This window comes from Carlito syrichta, unplaced genomic scaffold, assembly GCF_000164805.1.
Source record: "Carlito syrichta isolate Samal-C Ts95f unplaced genomic scaffold, Tarsius_syrichta-2.0.1 Scaffold303261, whole genome shotgun sequence".
Taxonomy (NCBI): domain Eukaryota; kingdom Metazoa; phylum Chordata; class Mammalia; order Primates; family Tarsiidae; genus Carlito; species Carlito syrichta.
The window spans coordinates 108,119-123,826 of record NW_007247357.1 but is presented as its reverse complement, the minus strand read 5'-3'; the positions used below and the strand labels follow the sequence as shown (position 1 = coordinate 123,826).

The 15,708-nt window shown below is 37.1% G+C and overlaps 1 protein-coding gene across 3 annotated transcripts in view; it reads left to right on the top strand.

Moving 5' to 3' along the window:
• The window catches only part of ZCCHC6 (zinc finger CCHC-type containing 6), a 65,519-nt gene that overhangs the window by 28,403 nt on the left and 21,408 nt on the right, over positions 1 to 15,708 (top strand). For 2 of the 3 annotated variants that reach the window (XM_008058227.1, XM_008058228.1), the window contains exons 13-22: positions 1,056 to 2,149; positions 2,540 to 2,690; positions 3,890 to 3,976; positions 4,559 to 4,659; positions 6,333 to 6,390; positions 11,611 to 11,714; positions 12,389 to 12,478; positions 12,856 to 12,969; positions 13,143 to 13,220; positions 13,823 to 14,000. In XM_008058227.1, coding sequence (XP_008056418.1) covers positions 1,056 to 2,149; positions 2,540 to 2,690; positions 3,890 to 3,976; positions 4,559 to 4,659; positions 6,333 to 6,390; positions 11,611 to 11,714; positions 12,389 to 12,478; positions 12,856 to 12,969; positions 13,143 to 13,220; positions 13,823 to 14,000 — 2,055 coding nt within the window. The remainder of the gene's footprint in view (positions 1 to 1,055; positions 2,150 to 2,539; positions 2,691 to 3,889; positions 3,977 to 4,558; positions 4,660 to 6,332; positions 6,391 to 11,610; positions 11,715 to 12,388; positions 12,479 to 12,855; positions 12,970 to 13,142; positions 13,221 to 13,822; positions 14,001 to 15,708) is intronic. The other variant, XM_008058229.1, reaches the window with a different exon arrangement.

The following is a 15,708-nucleotide window of genomic DNA, read 5'->3' as shown; positions in this document are numbered from 1 at the left end:
TATCAACTTAAATGCATAAAAAGTTTATTCTCCCTCTACCACCCTCACTTCTGGATTTTTAAATTCAGTCCTTTTGAAGATTATCGTTGATGCTTACTTTTGCAAAGGTGAGGAAAATATTTTTTCTTGTGAAAAATAACATTCTCAGTTGGATTCCTCTCCAATAGAGGAAACAAGTAGTTATCTTTGACATCTGCAGTAACATTTAGAACTTATTCATAAAAACACATTTTTAGTGAAGGTTCAAGACACACTAATGTGCCCTGTAGACAGCATTAAATAACTAGCTTTTCTCAGCTTTGCAAAATCAGGAGGTTGAACTCCCTCTAGAAATCTTAATTTTCCTCCTTTAAATAATTTAAAGAACCTCCTAAATGGAGTTATCTTATTTTTGCTTGATTTTTTTTTCAAGCTTTATGTTACATAAGAGGATTTTTTGCATTTTGCATCAATTCTATGTGCAGTCATGGGGATCTCACATCTTTAAACCCTCCCCTGCAGTTTCTCTGGCTCAGCTCTTCTGGCCAAGTGCCTAACCTGCTGGAGTTCTAGGGGAGGAGAAAAGATTGAGAGAAGTGGTGTCTCCTCCTGGTGCCTCCCTCTCGCCCCAGAAATTCAGTCCAGCCAATTCAGTGATGGGGCTTCCCAGGGCAGAAGAGTGGAGGTAAGCTCAACAAACCACAGGGCCTGGCTGAGTGGGGAGGCAGAACACTCAGCAGCAGAGCCGTCGGGAAGACCGTACTTCCTGAGGGCACAAAAGCCACACTGATGACATCTTTTCTACCCCACAGTCACAAAGCACCACAGGGAAGGGGACTGGTTCTGAGCAGAATGGGCCCTCTTCACAGGACAGATGTTTCAGAAAAGACTTATTTTTGTTCTTAAACTATTTTCTTACTCCCTGCTCCCAGTTTTTTTTTTTTGTTAAGCATATAAGATACATGATACATTTTACTGTTGTTCATTGTCTATTTTTATCTGCAGCAGGCTTATTCTTAAAACATAAAATAGAAATATATAAAGTGGTGGTTTTTTTCTTTTCTTTTTCCTTTCAGATCCCTATTCTGTTAAAAGAAATGTGGCAAGGACCCTAAATAATCAACCTGTGTTTGAATATATACTTCATTGTTTAAGGACAACATATAAATATTTTGCTCTTCCACACAAAGTAGTAAAATCCAGCCCTCCAAAGCCTCTGAGTATGGTTATAGAACATTCTAAAGAAGTAATACATCATGAACCAGATGTACAACCAAAAGATAATAAACTCAAAAACTCAGTTTTGGCTCAAGGTTCTGGTGCTACCAGTTCAACTGCAAATACCTGTAAAGCACAGACACATACTCTTAAAGAGACTGCCAAAAGTTTGGGAAGCCCACCAGTGGAAGATAGGGAAAACAAACGCATCAGTGTCCACCTGGAAAACTCAGACTGTGTCCAGGCAGAGGTCAGTTGTGATGATTATGAGGATGTTAAAATACACTATCAAGAAACAGAAGGTAAAAAAGAGGAAGAGAAAATTGGAAGGAAGGGCAGGCATCCTCTGACTGTCAGTGATCAAGATTTAAGCAGTAGCAAGCGTGGAGAGTTTGTCATCTGTGGCAGCACATGGAATAACGAGACAGACACCACTCTGGATTTAGAAGGCCTCCGTAATGCTACAGCTAAAGAGTGTGATGGATTTGCTACTTTAGATGACCAGGTTGATGCTGATGAAGAAAACGTAGAAAGTACTGATGAACCAGAAGACTCTCTAGACCACTGTGCCCCTTCAACACAGGGCCAGACTTCAGAAGTCATTCACTCTGACGAAGAAGATGAGGAGGAGGAGGAGGAGGAGGAAGAGGAAGAACCCAGGCTCGCCACTGACCAGAGGGAAGACGAAGATGGCGTGGCTAATGAAGATGAATTAGACAACACCTACACTGGATCAGGGGATGAGGATGCTCTGTCTGAAGAGGACGACGAGTTGGGCGGGCCAGCTAAGTTCGGAGACTTGAGAGAATGCGGAAAACATATAGATGGTGCTCTACTTGTGGAGCTTCATAAAATAAATCTTGAAGAAGAAAATGTGTGTGAGGAAAATTCACCAGAGGAGGAGTCTGATTTCTTCTATGAGTTTAGTAAACTTATCTTCACCAAGGGCAAGGTAAGCAGTGCCAATACTAGACTTAGAACTAGGAGACTTTAAGTACTTTTAATGCATCTAATTTCAATTTTTGTGTACTAGAAATTGGTTCCTACTGGTTGTGGTTAATGAGTTGGTCTTTCGTTTTATACAGCTACTTGGTCCACCTTGGTCCACTTCCCTCAGGGGAATTTGCATAGGAGGAAGGGAATGCTTTTAGTGAAAATAATAACCTTTTTCTCCTGAAAAAGGGTGTCCCCAACTCTCAGGTCATTTGGAGTGGCTGCTTGTTACATTTTTCATTTCCTTTGGAAAGTGAAGAGTAGACTATGTACTTTAAAAAAACGATTTCAGACCCCTTTATTTGGCAAATGAAGTGTTATCTTATTTTGCTTTGCCATATTCCCACAGTCTCCTACAGTAGTTTGCAGCTTATGCAAACGAGAAGGTCATCTAAAGAAGGACTGTCCTGAGGACTTCAAAAGAATCCAGCTGGAGCCTCTACCACCACTAACACCCAAGTTTTTAAATATCTTAGATCAAGTTTGCATCCAGTGTTACAGTAAGTTATTCATATTTCTCTCAATTTCTCAAAATATTAAATTAACATTTACTCATAGTGTCATCAGGATCACTATCCCATTAACTCTCTAAGCACTTAGAGCAACTAAGTCTGTTCCATTCTCCATTGTATACACAGTGTTCTGTGTAATGGCTGTCACATTTGGGACACACAGTAAATGTCAAAGAAAGTGAGAGAAGGAGAGGATTTTTTAAGTCTTAAGATTAGAGTACTGGCATTTTCCACCTGATGTTCCTTGAAATGTTTTTCTTGATGCAGCTAATAATATTTCATGACCAAATGTATACCCAGGCCAAGTAGGAAATAACTCTACATACTACTCTCTACTGTAGGGGCGGTAATTCTCCCTTAGAAGTTTCCAGGGCACACTGGCATAATAAAGATGTCTGAGAAATGTTATTTCTAAAATTTGAGCATAGAATACATTCTGAGTATTGTTGATTAACAGCCCACATAACAGCCTTTTAAGGAATATCATTTTGGGACACTGATATAGAGAGGTTTAGAGTTTTACAAAGAGAAAATATTTAAAGGCAAGGTATTCAACCGTTTAGAATAGAGAAACTTGCTTCATTTGGCCACATATGTCATGAGGTACCCATCTGTGCCAGAAGACATTTGTTTTTCACCAGTGATTTTTTTTTTTTTTTTAACCCTTCTTGGAAGTTATGAACTATGAAAGGTAACTAGATTCTCCTTAGGAAAAAAAATATGTGTGAATGCTATCTGGGCATGGTGGCTCACACCTGTAATTCCAGCACTTTGGGAGGTAAAGGTGGGAGGATTGCTTGAGCCCAGGAGTTCAAGATCAGCCTGGGCAATATAGTGAGACCTTGTCTCTACCAAAAATATCAAAAAATTAGCCAGGCGTGGTGGCATGTGCCTGTAGTCCCAGCTGCTTGAGAAGCTGACACAGAGGATCACTTGAGCTCAGGAGTTGGAGGATGCAGTGAGCCATGATTGTGCCACTACACTCCAACCTGGGCAACTGAGTAAAATCCTGCTTTAAAAAATAAATAAAATTTTGCATTGCTAATACTATATACTAGGAAAACTACAAAATCTGAGGAGGTTTTTTAAATAAACTTGTAAGTTTTATGTTCTAAAAAGTAGTTTTTTCAGCATTTTCAAAGAATGTGTTAACAGTCTTATTTTCTCAATGTGTCTATTTTAAACAGAGGATTTTTCTCCAACAATTTTAGAAGATCAGGCTCGTGAACATATTCGGCAAAACCTAGAATGTTTCATAAGACAGGACTTTCCAGGTAAGTAATTTTTTTTAATTTCAAGAAAAGTAGTGTGACCTTCCTTCCAAATGACTACATGTATAATAAGCACACTGATAGAATAATAATGTGATTTTGGTAGTGATGGCAGGATCAGGGTTTCAGTCACTTTGTGATTTGCCAAGGATGGTCTTTGGTTTGCCAAATCCTAGTTTCCCACAGAAAGAATAGCAGTGTGCGATTTATCCTAACAGATACCACAAGTGAATTTTATTTAATATTATATTTAAAGTCAAACATAATAAAAAGTATATTTATTTAGAGTGTAGTAAGCTTACATTATTTAATGTGTTGAGACGATCTAACATTTTCCTTGAAATGTCCTTGAATTTAAGAATAAAGTGGCACCCAATACTTCTTGCCATATCAGCTTGTATGTAAAGAAAAGTTTGAGAGGAAAAAAATTTTGGAATAAATAAGTGGTTAATAAGAGACCATAATTATGAGATTAATATGGGACAGTTAACAACAGGGTAGTTTTTCATTCATGAGATGGCCACTATGATCAAAAATTAAATGTATTCAGGTAATTAGTTGTTCCTTTTCATATATCCCTAACAGGAACTAAATTGAGCTTGTTTGGCTCCTCCAAAAATGGATTTGGGTTCAAACAGAGTGACCTTGACGTCTGTATGACAATTAATGGACTTGAAACTGCTGAGGTACAGTGACCACATAAAACTTCCATTTGCTGTAGCAGTGTGATCTGACCAATCTTGACTGATGTTACAGTTTGATATTTTCCAAATTTATCAGGGCATACCATATAGAGTGTGCCACTTGGCACAATTTCTGGCCAAATACATTAAGAAGCTTAGAGGTGAACGTGAGGAGTAGAAAGGCCTGTACTTTCACCCTGGAGCACAAAGTGGTTGGAAAGTGACATCTGGGAATTCACAAAGGCAAACCAGTTTCTCCCATGTCCTGTTGGCCTAGCCACTGTGCTGACTTGGATCCCACACTCACTCAAAGTTATCTATAAAATTTTTTTATAAGGCAGGCAGTGTGGTAAATGATAAGAGTGTTATTAACCTTATTAGTCCAAGGACCTGGGTTTGAGATAAACTTGGTTTCATCAGTACCTAAACACACAGTCTTTGTTAGATAATCTATAAAATGAAAATAATAACTTCCATTCTTGCCTCAGGTGATGGTTGTACACAGTAGCTTGGATCATGCACTTCAGAAGTCAGCAAACTGGTCCATGGGCTAAATTCAGTCCCCACTACCTGTTTTGTAAATAAAGTTTTATTAAGACAGAGCTACACCCATTCATTTCTGTGTTCTGTGGCTGCCTTCATTCTATAAGCACAGAGTTTAGTAGTTGTAACCAAGACCATATGACTTATAAGACAAAATAAGTTTGCCAGCCCTGGATGTATCTGAAGCTGTTTATAAAATATAAAACACTATGTGAAGGTATAAAATCTGAGAAATGCTAAGTTTCTATTGTTTTTTTAACAGCAGTCCAAAATGTGGATATTTAAATGAGTGCTGCTGTTGCGGAAAACTTTCTTATGTGTTTTCCTAGTTTCGAGTCTTTGTGTTTTGGGGTAATATCTGATTTAGGGAAATATTCAAAAGTGATCTGGCCTGAATTTGATGAATAAAGTAGATAAACAAGATCGATTCAAGATATGGAATGACCCTCTTATAAATCCTCAAAGTTTTTTTTAACATGGCTTATAAACTAGTTTTGAGAGCATTTCTAAAATAAACTTCCAAATATGTTCTGGGCTGTGTAAAACCATCAAATGGGCTTACATTAATAGGGTTAGCCCAAATGTTTTTAAGTGTGATTTATTTGAACTATTATTCATATTTGCTGTATGGCTTTAATTTTGTACATTACAATTTTGGCTAGTCCTATGGGGAAATAATGTGAGCTTAATCACTCTCCACAGCAATTCATCAACTCTTAAACTATAATGAAGGTCTACTCAGAACAAATAAGAGGCCATAAATGACCTCTCTTATATATTCTGGTCCATGGAGTTCTTCTAAGTGATATTACCTAGAGGAGGTAAAAATGGTGGTCCTCAACCATAATTCTGAGATACTTTTAGATGCCCTGGGTTCAAAGGCTTTCTGACTGATTTTAGCATTTTTTGTACATCTAAAAGCAATTAGTAAACAGGGTGTTTAGTGATCTTTGTATCCTTAGGATATTTCCTATGAATATTAACTCTGATACTTGACTAGAAGGGAAAATATATATACATAGACTTAGTTGAAATTAATTTCATTGTTTCCGAAGGTAATGAAACTATTTACAACCAGTTCAAGAACGTTTCTTCCAGTTTTGATTCAGTTGTCTGTGTCATCTTTGTTGCAGGGGTTGGACTGTGTCAGAACTATTGAAGAATTAGCAAGAGTCCTCAGAAAACATTCAGGTACCTCTATAAACTTTTTCTAAATATATCTTTGTCTTTTTATTAGTGTTTTATTTACATAGTCTTTCCTCAGTATCCAAAGGGGGTTGGTTTTAGGTCCACCTTCCCATCTGCCTTCTGCAGATACCAAAATCCTCAGATGCTCGACTCCGTTATATTATTATTATGTTTTTGTTTGTTTGGTTTCGTCAGGTTACTACTCTATTGCCCTGCTGGAGTACAGTGGCACACTCACGGCCATCACAGCCTTGACCTTCTGGGCTCAGGCAATCCTTCTGCCTCAGACTCCCAAGTAGCTGGAACCATAAGTGTGTGCCACCACACCCAGCTAATTTTTTGATTTATTATAGAGACGAGGTCTCACCAAGTTGCCTAGGCTAGTCTCAAAACCCTAGGGGCTCAGGCAGTCCTCTCACCTCCACCACCCAAAGTGCTAGGATTACAGCCAAGAGCCACTATGCCCGACCTCCTTATATTATTATTATTATTATTATTATTATTGAGTCAGGTTATCACTCTGTTGCCTAGGCTGGAGTGCAGTGGCACACTCATGGCTCACTGCAGCCTCAGGTGATTCTTCTGCTTTAACCGCCTAAGTAGCTGAGACTACAGGTGTGTGCCATCACATTTGGCTATTTTTTTTTTTTTTTTTTTTTTGTAGCAGTGAGGTCTCACTATTTTGCCCAAACTCCTGGGCTTAAGCAGTTCTCCTGCCTTGGCCTCCCAAAGTGCTAGGATTATAGGCATGAGCCACTGTGCCCAACCACACGTCTTATATTAAATAGCATAATATTTGCATGTAACCTATACATATCCTCCACGTATACTTTAAATCATCTCTAGGTGACTTTTAATACCCAATACGATGTATGCTACATAAACGTATTGTTTTTACTGGTATTATTTTTTATTGTTGCATTGTTATTTTTATTGTTTGCTTTTTTCCCCCAAATATTTTTGACACATGATTGGCTTATTCTGGGGATGCAGAACCTACAGATTTGGAGGACCAGATATACTTAGAATTCACTAATGCCATGAAGCAATATACTGGCTAATTTATAGACTATTTGCAATATTAGTGTCTTTTAAAAGTTTTGTGTGATTAAGTATGAAAAACTGCAGAATGATTTGGCATGATACTTTGTTGGCATATTGTTGCCTAGTTTAGTTTTATTTCAGGACAAAGCATACAACAGACAGGCAAGAAATTTTGGAAGTCAATTTGCCCTATTGACATAATGTTGGTTAAAGTGTAAAAGTTGCTTACAGCGTGTAAAATGCAGTGGAAAGCGCTGGGCAGGGCTTGGGAGTTGAATTTGCAGCTGTTCTGCTCAACAAATTGTATGACCCTGAACAAGTCACTTAACTTTGCTTGATCTCCTTTTTTCTCACTGGATAATTTCTAAAGTATTAATAGCTGGTAAAATGTATATCTTATATAAGTTGTGCACAGATTTGAAATGCCACTAGCATATTCTTTTGCTATCAGGGCAACTATGGAAACCATTAACAGTAAGGGTCTTTTAAAATGTGGTTCAGCAAACTTCTGTGTTATGAACTGAGAATGAAGGTGAATAATATATGGTCCCTGTCCTCAGAGAACTTAAAATCCATGGTCTGTTCAAAAGTTTTCTTATTTCCATCAAGAATAGACTTTAACTCACAGCATGGATGTGCACACACACCTAGATATACACAAACATACATCTTGAGGGCCCCTTTTCTCTGTATTTTTTTACTTCTAGTTTAAATAAATTAGATGCAATGTTGTTTTAGGAAGAAAAAAAATCTTAATTCTAGTTTATTCCCAATTAAAGTTAACCTAGGTTTTGTTTTTTTAAATGCACATTGACATAATTTTCTTTGGTTATTGATTTAGACATTTCCCTCACTTGGAAATTTCACCTCTAAAGATAATGTGATTTTTTTTTTTTTTTTTTGTAATTTTTTGGTTTGTTTTGAAGTTTATGCAAAGAAACTAAAGTACTAAGTTACCATACTATTGATATTTTAGTACTGAGCTAGATTTTGGCTTTATATTTTGAAATAATTTCAAACTTAAAGTAAAGCAACAAAATTTGCATAAAGAACTCTCTGTATATACTCTTCATTCAAATCCACCAACTGACATTTTACCACATTTGAATTATCATTTCATCTCTTCCTTGCTCTCAATTTCTTTCGGTACCATTTGAAATTAAGCTACTGATGTCATGTCCTTGTCCCCAAATACCTCATATATATTTCCTAAGAAGAAATCATGTCAAAAATGATCATTTTTAGAATAGAAATGACTTAAACACACAGACAGATAATAATTATAATAATGATTATAATTTAAAAATTCAGGTTACATGCAACAAGAATTTAATAACAACTAGAAGGCTATGTTTAAAACTTAATATCTTTTGAAAACAATCTTTCCATGTATTTTACTGGGTGCCTCTGAAGTGCTCAGCACTGTGTTGGGCCCTTAGGGAAAATGTAAAAAATAATGGAAAAATTAAAAATTGTTGTAAGTCATTCCTTTGACAGCTTATAGAGCTTAAAAGAGGTAAGATAATCTCACAAACTGTGACAGTATAAGGTTGTATTTAATTAAAGAACTTCTGAGGAGATAGCATATGGCAAAGAGATTGTATAGGGGAGGTTCATGGAAGGGATGGACTTGTGATCTCAGATGATGGTGAATATGATTTTGGAAAGGATGAGAAATCATTCCTTAGTACGTACACATGAACGTGAGAATGACTGTGGGCTATTTTGGAGGACAATGAGAGAAGATTTGTACATTTGGAGAGGATTTTCAAGTAGGAAATATTAGGAGATAAGATAAAGTTTATAGATACTGGAAAGCCACTGAAGTTTCTTCAGGAGGAGAGGAACCCAATACTACCAAAACTTAAACTTTTTAGGTAGCTGGCGTTGTCTCTCCTAAGGAAGTTGTATTGTAGTCTAGGTGACATAGCTGCAGGACCCTAGCCAGGGTGCCAGTGGTCCTAAGAGATAAAAGATTCCAAATGGGAACATTTCCTAGATTTTGTACCTACAAATAGGACATAAGGGTTGAGGCTAATATCTGCGTATTTGAGAAATGGGAATGTCTGCAGAGAACACCTGTGTGGAGATGTTTACATTACCTCAAAGGTATAATCCAAGAGTTAATAGTCTGTCGTGCAATTAGAAATATGATATTGTCAATCAGAATTTAAAATAAAGATAAAACAGTTACTACATTAAAAACTTTGAAGAGAAAGTACGAGATTGAGAGAAAAAGACCAAGAATAAAACAGAATTTCAAGGAATCATTTGAGAGAAGTTGAAGGCTAAGCCTTAATCTCCATGGATAGAAACTAAGAAAGGAGACTGGAAAGGGAGCCCTTTGGAATGATTTTTAAAAGGGCCAGGTTGATGTCCCATGAATAAATCCTAGAGGACAGGTTTCTAACACGTGTCAACTATCAAATTGCAGAATGAGAAGGACATGAAGACAAAGGCTATTTAATTTAGAGGCAGTAGAGTAGAGTAGTTGGTGGAGGTTCTGGAATAAGACTGGTTTTAAATACAGGCTCCCTACCTACTGGCTGTGTGATCCCAGAAAATCACTCAACCTCATTACAGGCCCTCAACTCAGTTCTTCATCTGTAAAGTGGGAATAATAGCACTAGCATTTAAGATCAAAAAGGATAATACATTAAAGTGTGAAAGGGCAGGTCCAAGCATATTCTAACTATTCAAGTATAAGCTTCCTTGCCCCTTTTCCCCATCAATAGAAATTAGATTTCCTCTATCTCCCATACAGACCTTTTTCCCTAAAATTGCTATCATCTACATATTTTGTCCTGAGTTCTCTGATATGATCACTGTGAGCTTGTGTCTGCCCTCTAAACATCACCACCTAACTCTTAGAAGAAACTCAAACCCCAGCATTTCAGAATAAGCTCTTCTTCTCTTTACCACCTCCCTTCTGCTGTGCCACCTGCACTACCTGCCCTCCCTGCTGAATTCTCTTTCCTGGTCATTAACATTGGCATCCTTGGAGCCACCAGAACTGACAAAGTGATTAGATGTAGTAGTCCTATCTAGATTTGAATCCTAGCTCCACAGCTTACCAGCTGCATATTCCAAAGCAAGTGAACTTCTTGGGTCTCCATTTCCTCATTTGTTAGGTAAGAGTGAGAAGTCTCAGGATGTCATGTTTGTAAAGGACTTTTCACATGCTCTGTCATACATCAGGTGCTCAGGATGTGGTAGCTCTTACTGTTAGAGCCCTCCTGCTCCCTTATCACCCTTACCTCCCATCCAGTTACAGATGCTCTCAGTCATGCCTGTGTCTCTCAGTCTCATGCCTCAGTGAGAGTTCAGGCCCAGATTTTTTCCCTAAGTGGTCACCCTGTTCAATTCCAGGTGTCTCCAATGTATCTATTGCCAGGGGCATTGTCTAAATGGATGTAGTCAGTGATTCCTCCCTACCAGTTTATTGGCTTCTCTTTGACTCTAAGGATAATTCTCTTTTTTTTCCCCCTCTATTTGGGCTCTTCCGAGTTTCTTCCTCATCTCCTGCTCTGCATATTCCTTTTCTTCAAGTTCATTCTACAGCCTACACAATTTTATGGATGTTCCCTAATCATGCCCTTCTATTTCAGGCATCCAACCTTTTCATGTACAGTTTCCCTTGTCTGGTAGATCCCCTCAGTCTCCAATATTTTTGCCTCTTGTTTAAATCATAGCTCAGGCAACTTGGTCCCCTCCTATTGAAGTCAATGCCTTTCTATTACCTTTGTCATATCAAACTCCATGATGAGTAAATTTTGTTTTGAGGATTCAGATGACTGCCCCATGGGCTTTTCTCCAAATTAGATGCAGTCATATGGAGCGAATAGGTAGGACCCACATAGTCTAGCCTCTGTAGTAGTTCCTCTGTTTTGCTGTTTGTCAGACTAACAACAGCACACACACACACACATGCACAAGTGTCCTAGGGGGCAGTGGCTGCCTCTTTTATTCTTGTAGCTCAAATATCAGTGTGCTTAAATATAAACTTTGCCAGAATAATCTTTCCAGATGGTTGTTAATAGAGAATTATTTGGCTAGTCCTCGTGAATGCAGTGGAACAAGCTAAAGTTAGGTTTATATCATTTTATATGGACTTTAATATAGGAACTCCTCACATCCCAGCTGCTGTATTTAATGATATTGTCTTATGTCCTAACTTAGGTCTGAGAAACATCTTACCTATTACGACAGCAAAGGTGCCAATTGTGAAGTTCTTCCATTTGAGAAGTGGTCTGGAAGTGGATATCAGTTTGTATAACACTTTGGTAAGATTTGCTTCAGGTTTTTCTTTAAGTAGATGGGGAACAAACATCTCAACACACAAAAATCTCAAGTTAAATGAACCATTTATTTTATCTTATTCATTTTTTTAAGAGTTTTTTATGAGTGCTTGCTATGTACCTGGCAGTATTCTGAGGCTGAGGAAATATTGGAGAATTCAGTCAATATTAGTATTTATTTAAAATGAGGTCAGAGTGGCAGGCTCTTGTGTTTGGCTGGAACTTCTTAATTTGGGAATTGAGTTTGTCTTTGGAGACACCTTTTGAACTTTTAGATGGGCACAGTGTAATCCCAGTGCCCCATCTCTCGTGGGTCTGACACCTAGTTTGTTTCAGAGCTTCATGGGACCTCTCTGGCCCCCAAAGATATTTACTTAAAGGGAACTGGGGAACTGATTGTTTATTTCAATAACCCTTATTTTCTAGATGTTCAAACAAGGGACACTAACATAATGGAAGTCATGAGGTCAAGTGTTACTTACAATTCTATAGTATTATCTCATAAATTAACAAAGTTGTCTTTGGGTAAAAAAAGGTTGATTTCAAGTCTAAATGTCTTCATTCTAAAATGAATCACAATGTAAACCTATTTAGAGTATTTCAGCTTAAACCCTTTTCATCTAATTGCCAGCCTCATAGTTTAATTTCCCTTTTAACAGGCCCTTCATAACACAAGGCTTTTATCTGCTTATTCAGCCATTGATCCCAGAGTGAAATATCTGTGCTATACTATGAAAGTATTTACAAAGGTGAGTGTGCTTTCTGTTAGAATTTATCAAGAAACTTCATTGTGTCTTCAAACCTTGTTGAAAGCATGTCTTCATATTTTAATGAACCATAGCCATATCAGATGCTTCCTGTAAATATTTGGGAAGTCCTGTGGAGCAAACTAAAATTTTGTTATCTTAAATTATATATGATGATATGATCTTGCTTGTGACTAATTGTCCACTGCTTTGTAGGATTGGATTGGTTTCGTTTTTGTTGGCATGTTGTAGCCTTTGAAAATGTGATTTTTCTATTATTTCCCCAAATAAGCAGCTTACTTTTAGTAGTAATAGAAAGGCTGCAAAATAACAGAAAACCCTGATGGTCTTTCCTTTGCTCTATGACCTCACCCCTTTAGATGTGTGACATTGGTGATGCGTCTCGAGGCAGCTTATCGTCATACGCATACACTCTCATGGTGCTGTATTTTCTCCAGCAGAGGAATCCACCAGTCATTCCTGTCCTTCAAGAGGTATTAGTAAATGAAATTGTATTTGTTATCTGTAAAGCTAGGTGATCTCTGAGCCCTCCTTCCTGTCTAAAATGTTATGGTTCTGTAGTTAAATTTGTAAGTATTTCCTAGAAGTTTTTGTATCAATGCATAAAGTTTGTAATCCATACTAATAGTTTAAAAATTAATTTCAGATATACAAAGGTGAAAAGAAACCTGAAATATTTGTTGATGGCTGGAATATTTATTTTTTTGATCAAATAGATGAACTGGTACGTATTTTAAGAGTAAAGATTTTCCTATATTTTTGACTAAAATTAGTTACACTAGCTGAGTGTAGATGGTCAACAAGTATTTTATTGCTTGTTATACTTATTTGTATTGTGATAGTAAAAAACTAGTATTTGTACTTGTTTTCTTTGAAATGAAAATATTTTTATTAAGCCAGGTGAGTTTTTAGGGACTGTATTTAGTGTTTCTTCAATGCCTAATAATTCCAAATGGTTAAGTAACTTTATTCCAAGTAAATGAGTATTTGCTTTGTGGTTTTTATACCTTGATTTTGGAAATACTTTCATTAAGTTACAGAGACCTAATAACCCAGGCATCACCAAGGCTCTTAGAATTTATTTCTGGATTCTTCACTAATATGTTCTGAGATTTGACATTGAAAACTCAGCTTTCCGTGACTGAAAATTAGAGTGGAAATTAACAAACTTATGTAAATAGTATTTTTAAATATGAAAAACATTTTATGTGTTTACACGCTAGTTAATTGGAAATAAATCCAAATTTATTTCCTAAGATGCAACTGAATATTCCTGTTAACACTTTGCTATAGAGTGTGATATCCTTTGTTCCCTTCTATTTCTAGCCTACCTATTGGCCAGAATATGGAAAAAATACAGAATCTGTTGGTCAGCTGTGGTTGGGCCTTCTTCGTTTCTACACAGAGGAATTTGACTTTAAAGAACATGTTATTAGCATCAGGAGAAAAAGTCTGCTTACAACTTTTAAGAAACAGTGGACTTCAAAATACATTGTTATTGAAGGTACAAGTGAAATTGAACTTAAAATTGAATAGAGTACAGAGTTTGAACCATGAGGGGATTATTCTTCCACCTTACAGAGTTCTCCTGGGGTATTATGCTTGGGGTGTGCAGTGCAGCAGTGCCATTAGTGTTCACACCAGGCCCACCTGTTTCTTTCTCGCCTCAAGATTTATTTTTAAAGACTGATACCAGGCCGGGCTCGATGGCTCAGCCTATAATCCCAGCACTTTGGGAGGCCGGGGTGAGTGGATTGCCTGAGCCTGTGGGTTCGAGACCAGCCCAGGCAACTTGGCGAGACCCCATCTCTACAATAAATTTTTTTAAAATTAGCTGGGCATGGTAGCGTGTGCCTGTAGTTCCAGCTACTTCCTTGGAAGGCTGAAGCAGAAGTATCACTGGAACCCAGCAGGTCGACGCTGGGGTGACTGTGAGCATGCCACTGCACTCCAGCCTGGGCAACAGAGTGAGACTCCAACTCAAAAAAAAAAGACTGATACCTTTCACCACAATAGTTCTTTTATTATTGCTGAATACATACTGAAGAATAAGGTAGCAGTAGAGCTAGATAAGGCAGCATCAAGACAGTGGTGCTATTTGAAGGTTTGAAGAATACTACTAGATGAATTTTTAAGATCTCTATTTGCTGTTAATGAAGGAGTTTCCCTATCAGTAATTATATATATGTTGTGATATTTTGACCTTGCAGAAATCTTTTCTGTTTCCACTGAATGCAGGGATCCATTGAAACCACTGATGTTTATTTGTAATTAACTGCTTATTTCCAATCTGTGGAATTTTAATTTTAGAAAGACAACATGGAGTTCAAATGGTTAAAAATGAGCTGAGAAATGATTTAAGGACTGTTTTGCTAATTTTAGTAAGGTGCTAAATTTTTTTTAAATATACTTTTATCACCTAAGTAATATATATTATTCTATTAATAAGTTAAACTTTCCTCATTACTTCTACTTATTGACAGTATTAGAATACTGTGAACATTTGTAAAATAAAACTCAAATAAAGTATTATAGCTATGGTTTTAACTTTTCAGAGTCTCATATGTCAAAAACATAGAACTTTGTTTTATTTCTTTTTGTTATTACAGTGGTTTCTTATGGTCTGCTAATTATTCATTTTTAATTTTTGGAGGCTTATTATCTTTTGCTTTTAAGTTTTACATTACTTTCAGATCATGGCTCACTGCAGCCTCAACCTTCTGGCCTCAGGCGATCCTTCTGCCTCAGCCTCAGGCTGAGGCTATTAGCAATAGGCTAAACTAAAAAAAATACTTCATTCATGATTATATAACCAGCTATTCTAAAATTGAGAAATTTCACTTTTTGGTAGTATCTTTAACTGTACAATAGCTAATATTATAGTATTACGACTGCACCAAGCATATAACCAGAAATACCTCCATACTTACACCTATAAAAATTACCAGAGGAAATCATGACCAATCTGACAAAGAAGGGAGCATGCTCACAGCGATCATTAGTGTAGGGTTAAGCTGCAGGAAGGATCCTATACTTCAGTAAATTGTTAGTGTACCTCTCAATATGTTATACCTCAGTTGTTATTCATAAGAAGCATAACTGACCAACAGAAGGGTACTTCTTGGCTCCATTTATTTATTTATTTATTTATTTATTTTTGAGTTGGAGTCTCTGTCACCCAGACTAGAGTGCAGTGGCCGCTCCCGGCCACC